The sequence below is a fragment of the Corvus brachyrhynchos genome, unplaced genomic scaffold, assembly GCF_000691975.1.
Source record: "Corvus brachyrhynchos isolate BGI_N302 unplaced genomic scaffold, ASM69197v1 scaffold1, whole genome shotgun sequence".
Taxonomy (NCBI): domain Eukaryota; kingdom Metazoa; phylum Chordata; class Aves; order Passeriformes; family Corvidae; genus Corvus; species Corvus brachyrhynchos.
In genome coordinates, this window is record NW_008237222.1 from 4,266,133 (window position 1) to 4,286,609 (window position 20,477).

A 20,477-nucleotide genomic window follows, 5' to 3' on the forward strand; every position below is an offset into this window, starting at 1 on the left:
ACCCACAAGTTTTCCAGCGTTTACCCTTCCAATTCTCTCTCTGATCTCACTGGTGGGGGAGTGAGTGAGTGGCTGCGAGGGGCTTGGCTGCTGGCTGGGGTTAAACTATGACAGTATTGCAGGGAGGTATCCCTGGAGAGCCAGCACTCATCTCTGACATTCCACAGTTCCACCAAAAACTGACAGAGTGGAAGAGAGAGCGAAGAGAGTTAGAACAAACTTGAAACTAATGTGAAGGTCTCTTAACTGAATGCTGTGTTAAGCAAGATTAGCAGTGCAGGACATGCAGACAGCAGCGCAGGAAAGTGCTGGCTCTGGGGCAAGCAAGGAGGCTACTCCCTTGATCTCAGATGAAGGGGACAAAAACTCCTCTCCAAGCTCCAGGTAAATTATCTGAGCAGCAGGTAAAGCTAAGCACCACCAGCGCACAGTCAGAAGGGGAACACCAGGATGGCTCACTGATAGCCAGTGTGCCAGGGTAGAGCATGACTGATTTGCCAGCTTGAGGGAGGAAAACAGAGAGAGACAGAGCTTTGTACTTCCTAATGCAAACTGAGAATTACTGAGAAGCAAGACAGGCTTTTGTAGTCTATTACTACATTTAATAACCATCCATTTTAGTGAACCTATTCATAAGAAGCAGCAGCTAGCTGCCCCCTTAGGTTATAGAAGGGAAAAAAAAATCACCTACAAAGTAGAGTTTATAGAGCAGAAAAATAAGGTCTATGCTCTCAGCAAGAGGCCTGGCAACCTCACTCTTCTACTTCAGACCTGGATTTTATCTAATTATAGTGAGGTTGTCAATTACCGAACCTGCATTTGTTCAGCAGTCTGGATTTATTTGACCTTGGCTGAAGTGTTACGTATGTGGATTATTGGGAGTTTTGGTGTGAATGCCTCAAAGAACTGAAAGAACAGAAAGTAAAAGCAGTCCTACTTAAATTTAATGTCAGCCATGCTGAGCCAATGAGTTTGGCCAGATGATCTCCAAGGTCTTCTGCAACCTAATTCAATTAATAATTCCAGGATGGGCATAGCTGCAGGTGACTAAGCTGAGTAACTGACATTACTACTAGGGCAAAGCCACACAATTCTCATTAACATATCCCACTCATAAAACTAGGGAGGAACCAAATTTTTTCTCCTTTCTACTATAAGTAACAGTTGCAAAAAGGGGTGGCTAGAATTTGTCATCTGAGGTCATCCTTAAAAATGCCATTTTAACACCAGTTGCATCTGCTACAAAACCCTAAGGAAAATCTCCCAGACGTCCACTTAACTAATTAATACATGGTATTTAAAATGCTGGTGAAAGAACAACTCTGGAACACAGGGAATTTACCTAAAGCTAAACTAAGGATCTGGACTCTAAAAAAAAAAAAAACAACAACATTCAGAAAAGGTTTGTCCTGTTTAGCCACATAATGCTGAACTAAGCAGAGTTCTTTAAAACTAATGGGCATTTATTTTGTGCGCACCAAGTCCTTCCTCTACTGAAAGAAGTTTAATGATGCTCAGTCAACTGCTATGATGTATGTCATGAAAATTTTACTTGCTCTGATGTTCTGCTACAGTCAGCTTAATGACAAACAACACATGAACTAGTAATGCAACAAAAGCCACACATTAAGGATTACTCAACGAATCCTCCTAATTTTCACTTGCCTCCATGCGAGCTTTGTAAAACTCCACATCGTGAAGTTTCTCCTTGCACCGAACCAGTTCCATCTCGAGTCTCTCCACACGGTTTGCCCTCTCTCTCAGAGAGTCGAGCTCATCTCTGTATGCTCGGGCAGAGCGAGCATCTGAGGCAAGGTGCATGTTCTGTGAGGGATAACCAGGGAGAAAAATCTAAGTTAACACTTTTAAGCATGTACTTCAAACTTTATTTTTTTGTATTTACTTACTGATTTTAAGTGTTGACAAATAGTATTCCCCTGGTTAAGGAGTAAGAATTCTCTTGGTAGCCAGTAAATTCTCTACAAGACAGAGAGGTTCTTCAGCCTGTTGGACATTACTAATGCCTGATGCTGCATAAGCTTCAGGCACTACTAGGCTATTTGCAAGCTGAACAGATGAGACTGTTCTCAACAGTTAAGTGAAAAGCATAGCACTGCTATGCCACAACCATAATCTTTGAACAGCTTGCTGGACTAAGTTGATTTCTTCATTACAAAAGAGGCATAGTAGTAATTTTAGCCTCACACTGAAACAGGATCTTTTTTTAAATAGGGAAGATTGTCACAGTAAAACAAGCCCATCTCACCTCTTGCTTTATTTTTTGCAGCTCTAGGGTGAGCTGCTCAACTTCATGTTTAGAATCTGCAAGCTGCTCAGACTTCTCTTCCCTGAAAAAGATTAGAAAAATCTTAGTAATTTTTTTTCTTTCCTGAAACAATATTGATTATATGGACACTGCCAGGAATCTGTAAAAGAAGATACAAATCTCACAGCATATTCTTTATTATGACAGCTTCATCATTTTCCCATTATACCATACGCATATCATAGATCTGAGTTTGCAACTCTATTTTTATACTAAGTTCCTCTGTTTAAATCTCATTCGTGCACCTGCTTCACTGGCCTGTGGACTTTCTACTTCAAGTTAAAATGCAGAGCTAGCAGTTGGTATTTTGAAGGAGGGGAAGAGAGAGATGAGACAAAAAGAAGAATGGAAGCAGCCATCACTACATTTAAAAGCCAATTATGAAAGAAGAAAAGATGGAAGACACTACTAGCTTCCTACTGCTCTGATTTGAAAGGTGTGATTCTGAGAGCACCTATGGAAGCTGGTGTATTGGAGCCAACAGGCTCCTGCTTTTTCAGGATGTACAAGACTTAATATGCAAGTCTCTCCAGAAGCACAAAATAACGGTGACTTACAGCTCCTGACGGATTCTTCTCAATTTAGCCTTTGTGTCCGCCAGCTCAACTGCAAGGTGCTGCTTTTCTTCATTAGAAAGAGGGTTGGCAGGGTTTGGTGAAGAATCTGGACTTGGTACTTTCAGAGGGCTTGGTGGTTGCTGAGACTGCAGATAGTCTCTCTCTTGAGTGAGATCTACAATGACCTGGAAATACAGAAGACTATGTAGTGCCAAGAGATAAATAGCGTATTTATACATTGTTTTAAAAATACCTAAAAATATTTTTAGATTTAGGAAATTATTGGTCTAGCATGATACAGAATCCTAGTGACAGCCAGGAATGAAGGTTACACAGAAGAGGAAAGGAATCTCCACTATGCTCTGACCACTAGAACATTCCCCTTCCAATGCTCAAAATAAGTAGTCTGTTTTCCTTGAAGAATTCATAAAAACCTGTAACAACTAACAGTTTTAATTAACACAATCGCAGTCAAAAGCATGACAGATGATTAACAGGCCAAAGAAGGTGAGGCTTCTCCAGAGATCTGAAGGGAAAGGAACTGATGAATCAAAAAAAACTAGACAAGACAATGGAGCCCAGGAGCGTAGATGCCAATGGAGAGACTAGGAAGCACTGCATGAATGACTAGACAGAGACTCAGAGACATTCGGTCTCCATTTCATGGAGAGACTGCTCAACTCCTCTTCACCAATCATTTTACCACATCTTAGTGCTTACACAAGAACCAATGGAAAAGTCAAACACTTTCTACAAATTTTCAGAGGTGTAGTAGAAAGGTGCAGAAGAAAGAGAAACCTAGTCCACAAACAAGACATGAGAGAAGGAATGGAGCCCTCATCCACAGCTTCTCATCAGCTCTGTATGGGATAGATATGTCCTCGTACTTCTGTGCATTCATCTCTCTCATCAATGAGCCTCCTGAGGTGGAAAACCATGTTCCTGGAGAGAGATTCTAGTTCTTCTGGGGCCATATCTGGGAGCTCCAGCCACTGCAAGTCAAATACATTCTCCTGGTTGTGAGTCACCTAGGAATAGGAACAGAAAAGTATGTCTTTCCACTGGTTGAGTTGAAAATTTGTTCACCATATATGCAGCATCCCCCAGGTTCTTCTACTGATAAATTAAAAAACATATCCATTTCACCAAACCCAGGCTGCAAATAATAAATGCAACTACCTTAACTACAACACTACCCAGAAATTCTTGGTATTTACATTTTTTATAATTCTTAAAGTCTGAGTTTTAAAAGTGATCAGATAAATATGATCAATAGCATGCACACTTGCATATTAGAAGTATGCAACTGTCTTACTGACCCTGAGGTAATCCCCACAGAGAAGGGACTGATCCCACACTGAACTTACTAGGAAGAATCCCCAATTTCAATGAATTTGCAATTTGCACCTGATACAGCTGGGAGGAGCTGTATCAGCTGCAGAAATACCTCTGGCTGCTGCTAGCAGTGTATCTTTCAACTGTTACCCTACCTAAATTGATTTACTCTGAATCATTTAGCAGAAACATCAGGCAAGTCTCTCAAGCTCAGTTAATGACTGTTCCAGCTTTTGTTATAATCATGTCCTTACCTCATTGTAATTTTTTTCTTTCCTAAAAATTAACTATTTTTTTAAATGTTAAGAAAAAATTCCTGTCTTAAGACTTCCCTTATTTGTTCCTCAAATCTGACTGTACCAGGCTTTTTACACCTGCATGCATGACCTGCATGCACCTGGCCACAGTCAGCATCCACTCCCACTGAGGGGCACTTCCACCTGGCTCTTCAAAGTAAGAGACTTTCTGCATTATTTGCCAGGCCTATCCATAGCCTTTCCTTCTTCTGAAGTCCTAGAAATCTAAGAATGCTTGTCATTGGATCGAATACCTTTTTAAAAAGACTATATGTTCAATTTCAGCTCTTCAAGACCATCTAGCTCAGAGGCCACTGAAACGAGTCACTGGGCTGTTGCAGTGGGGATCCTGCAACATGCATATACCAAACCAGGCGTCCCGTGGAAAGGAAATATATATGGACAGGCAGATTCTTGCTAGATGTTTCAGAGATGTTTATTTCTCCAGCTGCATGGCCAAGTGCTGCTAAATCCTTTAGATATAAACTGTTGATGAAGTCTGAGACTAAGATTGGACCTAGCTCACCTAAGCTTTATCAGGGGTTTGGAAAGCAAGAGGGTCCTCTCTGATCAGTGGGAGAATTGCCCTTAACCTTTTGCATCTTCAGTCTGTGTGTAAATCATTCTAAATCAATTTTAACTTGATTTTCCTTTGTGTGCTTCATCGGTATAGTAAGCAATGGAGTCACCCTTGCCACTGAATTTTGTTAAGTCCCACTTTTACAAATTCATATTTAGCCTGCTTCTGCTAATACCTTTGATGGTGAAACGTTGAGCAACCTGAAACCAATAATGCATAACAAATTGGCAGAGTGGGCAGGATGGCAGGTGATATCCCTGAGTCCTTAAAAAAGCATGGAAGGAATCCAAGTCCTGAACCCTCAGAAGGGTGGACTTGTGATGCTGGCATGATTGGAAAGCTGTGGAAGAACATCTGAAGGTGGCCAGGGACCACATAAAGAAAGGAAGGAAACAGATTTGTAAAATGTTAGGCAGCCACCTAACAGCTGCTTGTCAGTTCATGAAGAATGATACTAAAAGGGAACAGGACCTAAAGGAAGAAATAGAAGGCAGGAAAGCAGCTGAGTTATCAGTCTTTGAAAATTGGGCAGCTGCAGAAACAGAGGAAGAAAAGGAGAAAAAACAAAAAGTTGGAATGGAAGCTTGAGGTGATGAATATGGGGCTTCCTGATCCCCCAGACACTGCACAGATCAGAGAAATAACATCCCCTGAAGAACGGGGTGGAAACATGCAGGGTGACCCTGAGAATAATAAAATGGGGGAAGACTGAATATAAAGGCAAACTCAGTGCAAAGACAGAAGAAACAGCTGGAGCTCGGGGTGGAGTGGGGGATCACACCCAGAGCCCCACCCCATTCGGTCTGATAGCAAGCAGGGTGATTTCCTGGGCTGGCAGAACAGATAAACTGGAGAGAAGAGAGCCTCTGCCCATGCACATGAAATCCTTGAGTGAGCTCTCCACAGCTGGTACAAATGCTGCCTGGATCCAGGCTGTGCATGATATTCCCTCTTGATATTCCTGTCTCAGCAAATGTGGATCGTGACATGCTAAAGGCGTTAATTAACAGCCCCTGCTGCACTCAAACCTTCACTCCGGGGCCTCTGCTGGCTTCTTTCTCATCCTTTGTGGGATACTTGGCAGCAAAAAAATCCAATCCGTTGTTCAGCACAACCTTTCCCTCATTCCTGAAATTCCCTAGGTTTGTTACCTTCTCCAGTAGTAGCCCCCAATGATATAATAACATCCCAGAGGGGTCCCAGCAGTATTAGACAGTGTCATGGAATTGGGAAAACAATTACCAGTCATGTTCCCTGGGTTTTGCTTTTATCTGTCAACAGAGAGCAGCATTAATGTTGTTCTTTGTCCTTGTAATGTTGATATATTCTGAATTTAAATCTGAATTTTTATATTCCTGCTCTCCCATGGCCACCCTCCAGCTTTACCAGAGCAAGTGTGTATTTTGGGGCAGGGATTTGAAACCCTGTCACCAAGCAGGTGCCCTGATGTGTATTGCAGCTTCTCCAGCCTCAGAGGGGTCCCTGACTTTTCTCCTTGTGCCATCACCTTTACCCGTTGAGGATGCATTTGTTGGCAGGCACTGGTAATTCCTATAAGGAGCATTTGATCTTCTTATCCTTGAGTCACCACCACCCAATTTACTGTAATTCTTTAGTATTTCCTGAAATCTCTTATTTGATTTTCTCCACATACTCCTCTGTTGCAGTGGGGATCCTGCAACACGCATATATCAAACCAGGAGTCCCGTGGAAAGGAAATATATATGGACAGACAGATTCTTGATAGCTGTTTCAGAGATGTTTATTTCTCCAGCCGCATGGCCGGAGCTCTGCCCAGGAACTGCTCCAGTCACGGGACCCGAGGGTCCTTCTGCCCGCGCAGGGAACACAAACCAACCAATGGGAACGAGGCTGAGCAGGGGCAGGGAAACCCCGTGCCTGTGCCCTCAGGGCCCCTCTCCCACGGCTCCATGGCAGGGGAGGGACCCCAACACTGGGCAGGCTGTGTCACCTACCACAGGGCTTGGGGACTAAGTGTTTACACCATTGGTGCAAGGGGCTCTGCAGCTTCTAAGACATACATGGATTTTGTCAATATTGCACATGGATCCTTACAACAATTCCTTCTACATAACCTTTAAGTGGCAAGCAAGGCATTTAACACTGCATCTCTAAAAGACCACTGAGCCAAGTAATGATCCCAACACCTATTTTCATCTTGTAATTTGAGTGTAGCAACATATTCAATTTTCCTTTTTGTGAATTTCATGAATCCATTATGAAATTCTAAGCATTAATATTTTATAGCAAAAATATCCTTAACAGATTGACTGTTAAGTCAAGGAAGGGAGAGATACAACATCAAAAGAGACAATACTAGGAATCCTACCTCCTGAATGTGCGACACAATGGCAGCTTGGGTTTCAATATCCAGTTGTTTTATTCTGTCAATAAACTCTTCTTTTCTTTCACACTGTTAAAAGAAAGCACACCCTGAAACAGTGCTACATACCCTAAAACTTAACTGCTCAATTTTTCATTTAAATTTTAAAAAAACCTCCAAACTCAAACAACCCATAATGCTAATAAAAAACTGTTTTAAGATCTATATACTTTGTCACACTAGAAGGTGTAACACTTCACTGCTCCATATGGAGCACGAACCAAATTGCATTAAATTATTTAAACTTTATAGTCAGTACAATTAAGGCTAAGTTAAATGGCTGGTTTTGCTCTTAAGAAACAAGTTCAACATGCAGTGTGATCAAGAGGTGGGGAAACAGCCCGAAGAAATCATCACAGCTTCACTAATGGAGCTGCACAAATGTAAACCTTCATTTACACTGCACCATTTAACCTGTCTGCTTTGCTGTTTGCATTTTGCTTAGTTTTGGCAATGAAGAGAGATGCATCACTTTAGATATTATCCACATCAACACCCAATGTTGTTTGTTGGACTAAATCAACATATGCTTTAGATAAAAAAAACTGGGAAACATTCTGGATAAAAATGAGTGACATTTCAGACAAACAGATTTCAGTAAATCTTTTACTTAAGGCTTTAGAAGAGGCAGACATCTGCTATCTGTATATCTGTGATTGTGCACTAAGAACGTTATTGCCTTCTTGTAACAACACTGCACTGTGAAGAACTTAAGCAGTATTTAAAAGGGTTTTTTTAAACTCATTTACAGTGTCCTTCTGGGGCCCGGTTCTGAGTCTCAACCATTTATTTCACTGGGAAGAACCTCAGACCAGTAAACGAGGGCTGAGGATGCACAGCAGCAAAAACAATTCTTTGTGCTGCAATGCAACACTAACGTAATTCAGAGGGGCAATACGTAGACAGCTTTACCCTGACATAATTGAGCTGACATAGCTGAGCAGGGTAAGTGTCCTAAGGCATGACAAAGACACTAGGCAGACCTACAAACAAGGTCAATTATCAGCAAAGGCCCGCCCGCAACGAGGCCATTGTTTACTGCCTCAGAGGTTTGGTGGGCAGAACACTGATTTCTTTATCCAGTAACTGCTGCGCATTTCTGCAGTTTTCCATATGCATTGTCTCTCTATTTATTTAAACAAATGTCACACACAGAGATCTCCACACTAACATACAAAGTATCTATTAATCTGGTATTTTCGACACAATATTAAATCAAAATATTGTGCAAATAAAATCATGATTCATTAAACAAATATTTAGACTTGTTAAACTATTTGTTTGGCATTAACATGTACTGTTCCACTTTTTATTTTAAAAAATAAGAAAATAAACCAACAGCAAGCTTGATATCAAGAGCACTGTTCAAAACTTATCTCGTCCCACTGTGTTATCGAAGCTGTGAAAGTACACATCCTGTGTCTGATTAAGCAGTAGCAACAAATTGAGGCTACTGCTATCACACAATGTGCTTCCTCTCCCCTGCATTTCTTTCCTTCACCTATTGTGTTTCTCACAATTTAGCTCACAAGCTGTCTTGAGCTCAAGATTTGTTCACATAGCACTGATCTTTGGGTAGATTTTCTCAGCTCAGAAAAAAAAAAACCAGATTCAAAAAGGTCTTATTTTCTATGAATGTTCACCTGCACAGCACATCCCAGAACCAACAAGAGCAGCTTCTTGATTTCATCCATGCTTTTACCTAGAGAGGAAAAAAGGTCATCAGTACATGTGTATAACAGATAAACTACGTCCAAGTGATCCTCTCCAAAATACATGCCTAAAAAGAGAAGACCTTCGAACAAGTGCCTGAACAAAATATATATGCCTGTAATAAAGTTACCGTATTCTTTACGCAACAATGCAGTTCATATGGATTAGTTTAAAATCCCAACTTCAGCAAGGCATTTTTCCTTTGATGTGCTATCCTCACCTATCATTTTCTAAGGCTTTTCTGATCAATACATCACAAAAAGAATTCCTTTAAATAGTTCAATGCCTATGACCAATCCTTGTCTCTTGGGTCGTTATTAACAAGAGTGCAAAAAAGCCCAACAAACCACCAACAGCTCTCCCCACTCCAAAAAACCCTACCAAAATAAAACAAAAACACCATGGGCAGAAGCAAAGGAGGGTTACTCACAAAGAACTTGCCCTAAATTCTTCTTCTGTAAAACAGTTGCCACTCAGACTTCCCAAAGCTGAATACCATTCTGTGCATATAAATCCTCTCTGAGAGATGTTTTAGCAAACAAATTCTGCCTGTGTTCTGCATCAAAGCCTGTTCACACTTTGAAGCGTAAACTCCATGCGGTAAGAGGACAGAGAATGAGTGATGTATAAGCGATACTGAGGAGCTGACCATATGCTGGGAGCCGTGGGGAGAGGAGACACATCCCTGGTGCTGCTGCAGGGAACCCTGCTGCGACCAGCAGCCCTGCCGGCCATTTCCTAGGGTTAGGAGAGGGAAAGCCTCACAAGGGGAACTGGTGCAGCTTAGAGACAGCTTGTTTCAACAAAATTAATGTGGACTGTTGGATGGTAAAGGACATTATGTATATCAAAATAAGACAAAGGGCAAGGCAAGGAGGGCAAAAGGAAGGCAAGGAGTTTCAATGAGGAAATAAAAGCATCTTTACAGAGCTAGCTTCAGAAAAAGCCTGTCCTCATCCACACTGGGGGAAGATCAGGAAAGAGAAACAAAGAAACAAAACAGGCCACATATAGTTTTCTCTCATCCCTACACATGTGCATTCTTCCTGAGTGTATAACTGGGACTAACACTTTCATTTTATACCCTGCTTTACTTGGGTGTTCAGTTACTCCCATCACTACATAGATACTAAATTCTGAGTGCAACTGCGCTCCTCCACCAACACCATGCCCTTGTGAGGCTGCCCTGGCAGAAAGTCAGAGGCATGTGCAGAACCCAAGGCCAGGGAAGGGGAGTTAATCTGACTCATCAGTTAAACTGCCACAGCCCCACAGCTGCACAAGGGCACTGACCTAAATTACCACGGGGGTTCCTGCCATTCCCACAACCTTGCAAGCCAGCATGGCCACGTGCAGGCAGCTTAGGAAGTAACTTGTTTCCTGATTTCCGAGCACACAAACGTCCTAAACCAGTATTTAAACATACCTACAAATTTTCGACAACTTTTAGGAATGTTCATCTTTTAAAACGACTCAAGAATGCCCTACAAAAATCATCATGACTGTATGAATGAACACTACAATTCTCAACATCCAGGTCTTGCATTTAGTAACCATTATGATTTTGCAAGCAGAAATTCTTCTCTTCAACAGGAACAACCATCTTTAAGCATGCAAGTTCACACTTCAGCCTGTAAATACAATATAGCTTATTCCCCTGCAGAATATTTAAAAACTGGTTTTGAAAAACATACAATCATTCTTACTCTTCTCCCCATATGTAGCAGAATACAAGGCTTCCTCTTTCCTGAAAAGTTACAATTTAACACACAAATTACATTTCAGCCTGTGAAAGTCTGATTGTTCTGTATGAGCCTCAGTAACACAATCTTAAGCATAGACAGTGACACAAAACCCTTCACCAACAGCAAAAAAAAAATCTGTTACTTCATGAACAGTTCCTTTGAGGGCACAAGTGGGAGACTATCGGTTTGGTCAGAAGGTATTTTTTCAAGAAACTGAGCTCTCATTAGTTTCAGCACTGGGTTTCATTCTACATCATCTTCAAAGCAGGTACAGACCAAGAATTAAATGCAGAGCATGTCTGTGGGACACAAAAGCGAGTCATTAAGTTATGGAGAGCAAGTGACTTGAGTGTGTCTCTCATTGACCCAAACTTACTCAGGCAGAACATCTCCGTGGAGAGACTGAAGGAGTTAGGCTGCTTGCTCTGGATCATGCCAGACATGAGATGTAACCCTTATGTGCTCTGGGCACCTTCATCTGTCAACCATAAATTCCAATCTGTGCTCCACGGCATCCCAATTATCCTGGGGGTGAGCACAGTGGCTTGAAATCACTCATTTTAGAAACACCAGGGCTACTTCCCAACTGTGACAGCATCTATACCATCCTAAAGGCATGTGAGCTACTTAAAGCCATTCAAACCACACTCTACCCCTCTGCAACACAGCTTTGCTATTTTCTCAGTGAGGTAACAGATGGGCATTGGTGTTGCTCCACGACCCTATGAGGTGAAACACCTTTGGCTATTACTGCAAAGTAACTTAGCAAGGTCAACAGGGACCGACCTTGCCTGGAAACAGCCTTTTGAGTGAGACCTTACCCCACTCCAGCCCTCCCATGAGGAAGTGAAGCTGAGGCAGACACGGCAAGCCATGGCAGGGATGGACAAACTAGAGTTTATAGAAAGGAGTAAGAAATTAAGACGAGATAATCATGAGTTATTAGTCTCTTACTGTTTTAAACAAAACATTTAGCAGTCTGCTCTCCCCCCTGGCAGCTTGCAGTGAAAATATAGCTGTCAGGATTATGTAGGAACCCAGAGTGCTGAGAATATTTCTCTGCCTGTTTTTAAGGGTTCTTACCCCCCTGAACAACACTGTTTTAACCTCCAACCTTGGAAAAAAATTACCAATGATCAGACAAGAACTAGAAAATACAGTGGTGTGAATTAGGTGATAGACTACTATGTAAGATTGTCACAGGGTGAAAATTTAGAGGTTTTGGGCTTCTCCTCGTAGTAAATAGGTAAGAGTAAAAAATACCAAAATGGAGGATTGTTGTTGTTCTCTAAACCTTCTTCTTCCTCTACTACTCCATGCTCTGCAGTAAAAGTAGTTTGGAATGACTGGATAGAGAATGCCACAGTTCCTGGTTGTGTCACTGAATAATTGGTAGAAAAGTGAAAATAATATACGTTTTTAGTAACCATTGGTTAAATTATCTTTAAAAGGATGTGTAAATCTTGATAATTAGAGACTTCACTCCTGCTTTCTGTGCTCTATGCTGCACCTGGGTCACGCTAGTGGCTCTGTTCCTCTGATAAGACTTAATAAACAACTATCTGGCAGCATTGAAACTCAAGGAAAAGTCTTGGTTTATCTTTGAAACTCCTTGCAAGGACTTTTAGAAAATTCTTGCCCATCAGGAGGGATTTGATTTATGGCACGGTTCAGTGTCAGATTAGTCCAGGTTTTTTCAACAAATTTTTCTATGCTTGCAGACATGCTACATCATGTAATGAAAGTGAGGTTGTACTACTGACTAGAAACACTTGTAAGGCTTAAAGGTCCACTCAGCAGATACACCAGCCACACAAGTGCTTCCAAAGATCATGTGTGATTAAAGAGTTCCATTCCTTGGGCTTTCATTCAGAAGTTGTTTTCCGTGGGGAGGAGACAGTTTGTTGACATTAAGGCACTCCCAGATCACTCATACTCAAGCTACATTTGAGTAACATTTTAAAGCCTTGTAGAATTACACTATTACAGGAGATTTTTAGAAAAAACAGGGTATGAGTATGAAAAAACCTCTCTAACAATCTGAAGTGCTTTAGAGAGAGTTTTCAATTAAACCTCAAAACAAGCCAGGAAGGGATTAATTACCCCTCTCTCCTTTTTCATCTCACCCACAGGAGAGCTGAGATACCACACACTTCAGTGGAGTGCCCAAGGTGACCAAGTGAATCAGAAGCACTTCTAGGACTATTACAGAGCACCACAGTGAAGTTCTACACTGCAGCCAGTGCTTCTGCCCTGCAATGCCTCTAATCCTGCAATGCATGCTGAAGGAAAGCAAGTAACCTTCATCCCCGATTCAATCATGCCTTCTAAACAGTGAATGGTTCTCATGTTTTTCAAAAAGCTTGATTTGTGCCCATTTATAAGATGCTAAAGTTCCTTGTGCAACCGCATAAGCAGGAATGTGCCAGCTCCCCTATGCTGGCTCACTTGGATGACACAAGTCCTTCCCAGACAGCTAGGAAGTCTGCGGAGTCTACTCATGCTTATTAGCTGATCTTACCAAGACACTGTCCTCCTATGACCTAGGATGCAAACATTTAGGTCTGGGGCAGCTCCTAGCAGAGAGGTACCCACAAGCTGAACAGACAAGAGTCAAAACACCATCACTTAAACAGAAAGGTGCTAATTAAGAAATAAAGACTTTTATGCCTTTTCTTAAAATTCCAGGGCAATTGCTCTCAGGCCCTGTGTTTGTGCTGCAAGGGAGCCAGCCAGCCACCCGGAGCATTTGCAGAAAGCCCATCTGCTCCCAGGCGTGAGAGAAGGCCAGCAGGTTTCCTGGAAAATAAAGGAAGGGAAAGCCCAGACACCACTTGTGCATCCTGGGAGCCTCTCTGTGCCAGAGCCAGAAGATCCCTCTGCTCTCGTGGGGGTGGAGGGTGGGAAACAGATGGCAGGACTCAGGGAGAAGGCAGGCAGAGGGATTAGGAGACACAACAAAAAAAGGAGGATCAAGGTACAGAGAGAACACAAACAATGAAAAAAATGAGAGGGGGGATGGAAAGATGTCAGAGGAAATGGGAACAAGCAGGTTCAAGTAAGTACAAAATCTTGGGCTTGTGCTGCCTGTTTCTCCGTATTTCTACTCTGATGTTACTCTGTCCAGCACAGGAGTGGGAGCACCAGCACACGGAGTGTCACAGGCAGCAGCTGGAGCGCGTGCAGAGAACGTGGGGAGGGTGAAACACACAAGTGCTGTTTTTCCGAACTCCAGCAACATCCTCAGTGAGAAAAGCTTGAATGCTAGATTTACACTATTGAGGCACTGTTTTGTTATTAACTTTATACTTTATGAACCTTTGTGCCTCTGGAGGACTGTGAAACAAAATGAGGAAGGAAACCAGACATGAAAAATACCCAAATGAGAGTAGACAACTTTTACAATTTTAATGAAAACTAGTTTTCTATAGACACTTGTTAGCAGGGACTTTGGGGTCTCTCATTCACAAACTTAACATGTAATTTGAAAACTGTATATAAACAGCAAAGTTTTTTGAAGGGACAGAAAGGAGCCTATTTTAGGCAAGTAAAACCTCATTTCCATTCTTGATCTAAAAACAAGTTAAAATCTCTCCCCCCTCATGATTATGACTGTTTCAAAAGATTAATTGCCATAAGTTTCTAAGTACACTCACTAGCTGTGTAAAGCTAAAAATGTCTAGGAATGGAGAAATTAAAAAATGTACCTAAACAGAGGTTCACAACCATTACTGTGTACTGATATTCCCTGTGTGGCCACATTAATGAGTGGCAGTTTATAAGGCACGCTAAAACCATACATAATATGAAAAAGTGATTACAGCAATGTCATAGATGATAAATAGGCTGATGATTCTCTTATTGAACACAGGGGGATTTGTGGTGCAGTAATGAATTGAAAAAGCTGTTCAGCAAGAAAAACAAATGAGAAAGACAGAAGCCAAGAGGAAATTTAATGGTAGTAGCTGTCTACCACACAGTGCAGTGAAGAGAATAAATCCTCTAATATCAGCTGCATTGTTCTGCAAGTCAAATTCCTGCGAAAATTTTTTTAATCCTTCAATTAAACTTTCAAGTTTATTTTTAGCTCCCTATATTCTAGAAAACAGTCAAGCCTTCATCTTCTAACAAATATTTCTGATTTTTTTTCCCATGGACAAATGAATTACAGTAGGCAAATTTGCCATGGCCTGGAACCAAATTAGAGGACATGAAAGCAAGTAAAGCTCATAAACCCAACAGACATGTGCCTTTTCCTATGCAAAGCCCAAGTGCTACTGCATTTTTTGTGATGGCTGCTCTGTTTTTCCAATAATCTCACATTCAAAGCAGAGCTGCAGAAGCCCCCAACAGTCAACGGTGAGTGCCAAATGGAAGCTAAATAGCAAGAACAGCATTCGCAGCCTCAGTGCTGTTCAATCCATAATTTAATGCCTGTAACACCACTTTTTGCTGTGTTTTAGAGGGCAAAAGTAAAATTTCTGAAAAGTGTGCGTAGCAAAACATCACACGGGCTTGTTACAAGAAATAAGTCACTGAAATTGTACACAGTGAATCAGATTTAACAGCTCTCTGGTCTTGGACCTGTGGAGTCAATACAGTCATTAAGAGCATTCCCAGCTCAAACAGTACAAAGCAGTACTGGATTTGTTCCAGCAATGAAACCGTGGGATTGATTTTTTTCTCTGATCAAGAGGTACCTTTCAGTGAAATAACTTAGCTACAGGACAGGGAAGGCAAAATTGGGATTTCATCTCTGCCTCACTAAGAGAGAGAGAGAGCATCTTTGTTTTGCTTGTTTTTCCCCTCCCAAGTGCTGCTGCCTTCCTCTGACTCCTCTCTGCAAGACAGAAACAAAGACATCATCACCAGGTCATCACTCACTTACACTGGTCATCACAGCCTATTCCTTCATTCAGCTTTTTGCATTGGTTTTACTACCTTTGTGTCAGCCATCTCCTTCCTGTTCCCTCTTTCCAAGCTTCCCATTAGCCCTCAGCCAGGTTCTTCTTCCTGAAGGAAGTTCAAGTTCTCCACTTTATAACCATTTCTCCTGCACGTCTTACCAGTAAATGCCTACCCAACAGTAAGACTAAGATCAGCTCCTCAGACACTCTCCTTCTTGAATACATTCTTGAAAGCAAACACATCTTGAGTCTTCCTTTGCTCACCACCTTCTTTGGTCATGTCTAGGCTGGGACTGGTTCTCAAAAATCCTTATATAATATGGCTAAATAAGAAATTTGTACTTTTTTTTGCACACATACGCCATCAACTTTAGACATCCAGATGTTACATTTTTGCATTTTTTTATCCTTTCTTCTCATGTTCTGTCCCAATAATTCCAATGATAAAATTTATTTTCCCCATTGCTGACTTAAGATACCACAAAAACCAAAACCAAACCAACCAACCAAACCAAAAAAAACCCCCCAACAAAACCCCAAAAAAGCCAAACTAAACCACCACATTTTTAAAGATCTCAGAGAAGAAAGTTTTCTGGTTGTAATTAAAGGAGCTAGAAGACAGGAACACATGGATGACCAGCATCTTTCCTACAAGAGACACAGGTACTTTCTTCAAAGAGAGATCTAAGGTACTGACAAAAACCAGCAGGTCAAGGGTAGGAAATTATAGCTGAACCCAGGACAGCTTTCAAATGTGCAGCTTTCCCAGGAACCAAAACTGTATTTACCACATTATGAGTCTCCTGCCAGCTGTCGCTCAGGAATGGCTGTGACAAGGAACCAGCCAGCCTTTCCCCTTGACACTTAGCCACCAGCAGAGATGCTGCCTTGCTGGCCCAGATATTTCTATTCAGCAGCACTCTTGATGCTAAGCAGCCCATTGCCCATATGACTGAGAAGAACAACAGCTCTTGTATTTTGACTTTCTTCCTTGCCCATAACACTAGCCTGTACAGCCCAATTAAGACTTGCAGACTTTATTCTGCTTGCTGAAGAAGTGGATTCCTTATTCTCAGCTCAATTTTAAGCAGAAGTGCCAAGACTATGAGCATCAGTGATCCAACAGCTGCTAATATTCTTTTCGGACAAATTCTTTTCTGTACATACACACTCTACAGCTGCTAAGAGCAGCAAAATACAATCTTCTGCTAAGGTTTCTACCATTTATTTGTTCTGGAGATGCTGATTACCATGTCATTCCCCATCACTGCTGACAGGGTTCATTCAGTTTACCTTCTTTGGTAAAAACAAATACAATGTCCTTGGCACAAGCACTGGGCTCAGGCAGAGACAGAATGGGCAGGCAAAAAGAAAAAAAAAAAAAAAAAAAAAGTAAGAAACATAGAGACAAAACTTTCCATTTCAGAAATGTGGTTCAAAGAAGTCAACTTCATTTTCAGGCTAAACAGCTTTAATTTTGTCTCGCCAAAAGCATTGGACTCTGGACATGAGCTCACTGGCTTCCATCTTATTTTTGATGTGCTACTTCATGCAACAGATATCATTGTCTAAACAACATAGCCAGACAAATGTTTTTCTTTTTGTCCATTCTCTTCCTCACTTTTTCTTATTTTTTCATATGCGTATTTTTCTCTCCATCTTCACTTAATTTTCTTCCCATATTTCATTTGCAACAGTCCCTTCATATCTTTTGGCAATTCTGCAAGACCCTGTGTGTGTACATATATTCATAACTAAACTCATTATACAGGCACACGAACACCTGAAGGACAGCACATCATTGTCCTATGGCAGACGATATCCTAGGTCACTTGCAGCAAGGGGTGAAGACACACGGCTTTCAAACAAATAGCTGCTGCTCTGGCTTTGGCAAGAACTCACTCATCACACATATATATGCATCACATGCAAATACACATGTATATTTATTCATACAGGTATATAAATACCTCAGTGTTACATTCTAGATACATAAAGTTGTAAGATTCAGAGATGCTTGAATATTTGTCATTTGCCTACAAATACATACAGTTTATTAAAAAGCATGTTTGTATTATGGCCTGTTTAGGAGACTGGCTGCCAGAGTCCCTTGGGAGCAACTCTCAGTCCAAACAGTTAAATCCCGCTGGTGGTCAGTCACAAGTGGGGCTCCCCAATGCTCAGTACCGAGGCCAGCCCCGTTTAGTATCTTTATCAATGATCTAGACAAGGGGATTGAGGGCACCCTCAGTCAGCTTGCAGACAACACCAAACTGGGTGGGAGTGTTGATCTGCTGGAGGGTAGGAAGGCTCTGCAGAGGGATCTGGACAGGCTGGATCCATGGGCTGAGGCCAGTGGAATGAGGTTCAAAGCAGTAAAGGTCCTGCCCTTGGATCAACAACAATCCCAGGTAGTGCTACAAGCTGGGGGCAGAGTGGCTGGAAACTGGCCCTGTGGAAAAGGACCTGGGGATGCCATTTGACAGCAGCTGGACATGAGCCAGCTGTGCCCAGGTGGCCAAGAAGGCCAGTGGCATCCTGGCATTCTGTGCCAGCAATAGTGTGGCCAGCAGGACCACGGCAGGAATTGTCCCCCTGTACTTGGCACTGGTGAGGCCACACCTCAAATCCTGTGTTCAGGTCTGGACCCCTCATGACAGGAAGGACATTGAAGGGCTGGAGTGTGTCCAGAGAAGGGAAACGGAGCTGGGGAAGGGTCTGGAGCATAAGTCTGATGAGGAGTGGCTGAGGGAGCTGGGGGTGATTAGCCTGGACAAAAGGAAGCTCTGGGGGACTTTATTGCTCTTTACAACTACCTGAAAGGATGTTGTAGTGCATGGGGGTTGGTCTCTTCTCCCAAATAACAAGCCATAGGTCAAGAGGAAATGGCCTCAAGTTGTACCAGGGGAGGCTTAAGAATACTCCTATGGACTCTAGGAAAAATTTCTTCACTGAAAGGGTGGTCAAAGATTGGAACAGGATGTCCGGGGAAATGGTTGAGTATAGAGTATCCCTGGAAGTATTTAAAAGACACAGATGTGGTGCTTAGGGACATAGTTTAGTGTTAAGAGCTGGACTCCTTAAGGTGTTTTCCAACCTAAATTAGAACAGAATTACAGAATCGCTTAAGAAAACAAAACAGATTTAGTATTGCAGAGGAGACAGGTGAAGAAGCTGATGAACTACTCACCAGAAAGAGGATCTTTGCCAATCATTAAAACATTTGGTAAATTCATTACAATCAGCTGCTGGAGGACCTCCTAAACAAAAGAGAACAGACAAAGTTCAGCGTGAAGGAATCCAAATCAATCCCACCACAAAGAATACAAAGCTCCATCAATTACAAAACTTTTAACATACTGGCAGGTCAAAGGTCACAAGAGGAAGCCCCACTTGAGAGAGAAATCACTATTTGAAGACAGCATCAGGTTGCACAGCTAACACGCACTAATCGCCTCTTTTAACAATGGCTAATATGGAACTCAAAGGGTCCCATGGTACTAATCAGGATAAATGCATGACCATGCCAGGAACACCAATCATTCATGCCTTTACCCCAGGCACGATCTGTATTAATCTGATGTGCAACATACAGCTGCTGTCATGTTTCAGGGCATATAAATGCAGCTGGTTCAAAGGTACCGAAGCCACTCTGTGAAGTCTGAGTAACTCAAATAATTGGTCAAATTATCTCATGGGTCTGAAAATTTAAGGATGGGCTGGGGAAGTGGGTGTGGGGAAAAGCCCTTGACCAGGCATCTGGCACTGCTCAGAGAAACTGGATATAAAGTTCTAGATTTATTTGCGTTGTTTTTAATGAGGAGTAAGACAGAATTAAGTATGTCATGAACATCATTTAAGGGTTGTTTTATTTCAGGGGAGATGACAGAACAGAGGTGCATCAGGTCCAACATGTAAATGCCAGCTGTTTGAAGCTGCTCTGAAATCACAGAATGGCTTAGGAGAGAAGAAAGGCTACAAACCCTGGGGCAGGCAAAATGCTTAAAGTTGTTCCAATAAATACATTGCAAAGGGGACTCTGCACAGTAACAGAACCAGCCATGCACCCCAGAAACAAAGAGCAGAGCAATACAGTTGTTAACTTTGACCTGCAGTTACCAGCACCCACTTGCGATGATCTGGATAAAACATTTTGCAGGCAAGTTTTTATTTCACATAAAAAGCCTGGGAGGAAAACAGCTGTATGACTGAAATGCTGTGCTGAGATTCAGGAAACAAAAGTTCACAGATACAACCCTACCAAATGTTTGGCAGGTGCCTTTTTCCTGCTTGTCTCCACTTCCCAGACTACCCCTAGGCCACTGGAAGGGCACATGGCATTGATACTCGAAAAGCATTCAGACCAGGGGAAAAAGCACCACAGCCCAGCAAAGAAACACACTTCCTGAAACAATCACCCATTCACCCAAACACTTCCCCTCCAAGCTACCCATTGTTATTTCTCTGCTTTCAAAGTTATACCACAGGAGGAAAATTAAGCCTGATTGAAAGAGGAAATAATTCAGAGAGCCTGCAGCCTTTGATAAGCAGAGTGCATATTCTAAAAAAATGTTTTGTATACAACACATTTAATTTTTTTCCTCTGATCCATAC

At 41.9% G+C, this 20,477-nt stretch overlaps 1 protein-coding gene across 1 annotated transcript in view; it reads right to left on the minus strand.

Annotated features, from left to right (window-relative positions):
• The window catches only part of CCDC88C (coiled-coil domain containing 88C), a 92,575-nt gene that overhangs the window by 41,782 nt on the left and 30,316 nt on the right, over positions 1-20,477 (minus strand). Inside the window, exons 2-8 of the mRNA XM_017729012.1 lie at positions 19,054-19,123; positions 9,142-9,200; positions 7,445-7,528; positions 3,771-3,911; positions 2,884-3,068; positions 2,267-2,348; positions 1,666-1,824 (exon numbers count right to left, since the gene is read on the minus strand). Coding sequence (XP_017584501.1) covers positions 1,666-1,824; positions 2,267-2,348; positions 2,884-3,068; positions 3,771-3,911; positions 7,445-7,528; positions 9,142-9,200; positions 19,054-19,099 — 756 coding nt within the window. The 5' untranslated portion in view covers positions 19,100-19,123. The remainder of the gene's footprint in view (positions 1-1,665; positions 1,825-2,266; positions 2,349-2,883; positions 3,069-3,770; positions 3,912-7,444; positions 7,529-9,141; positions 9,201-19,053; positions 19,124-20,477) is intronic.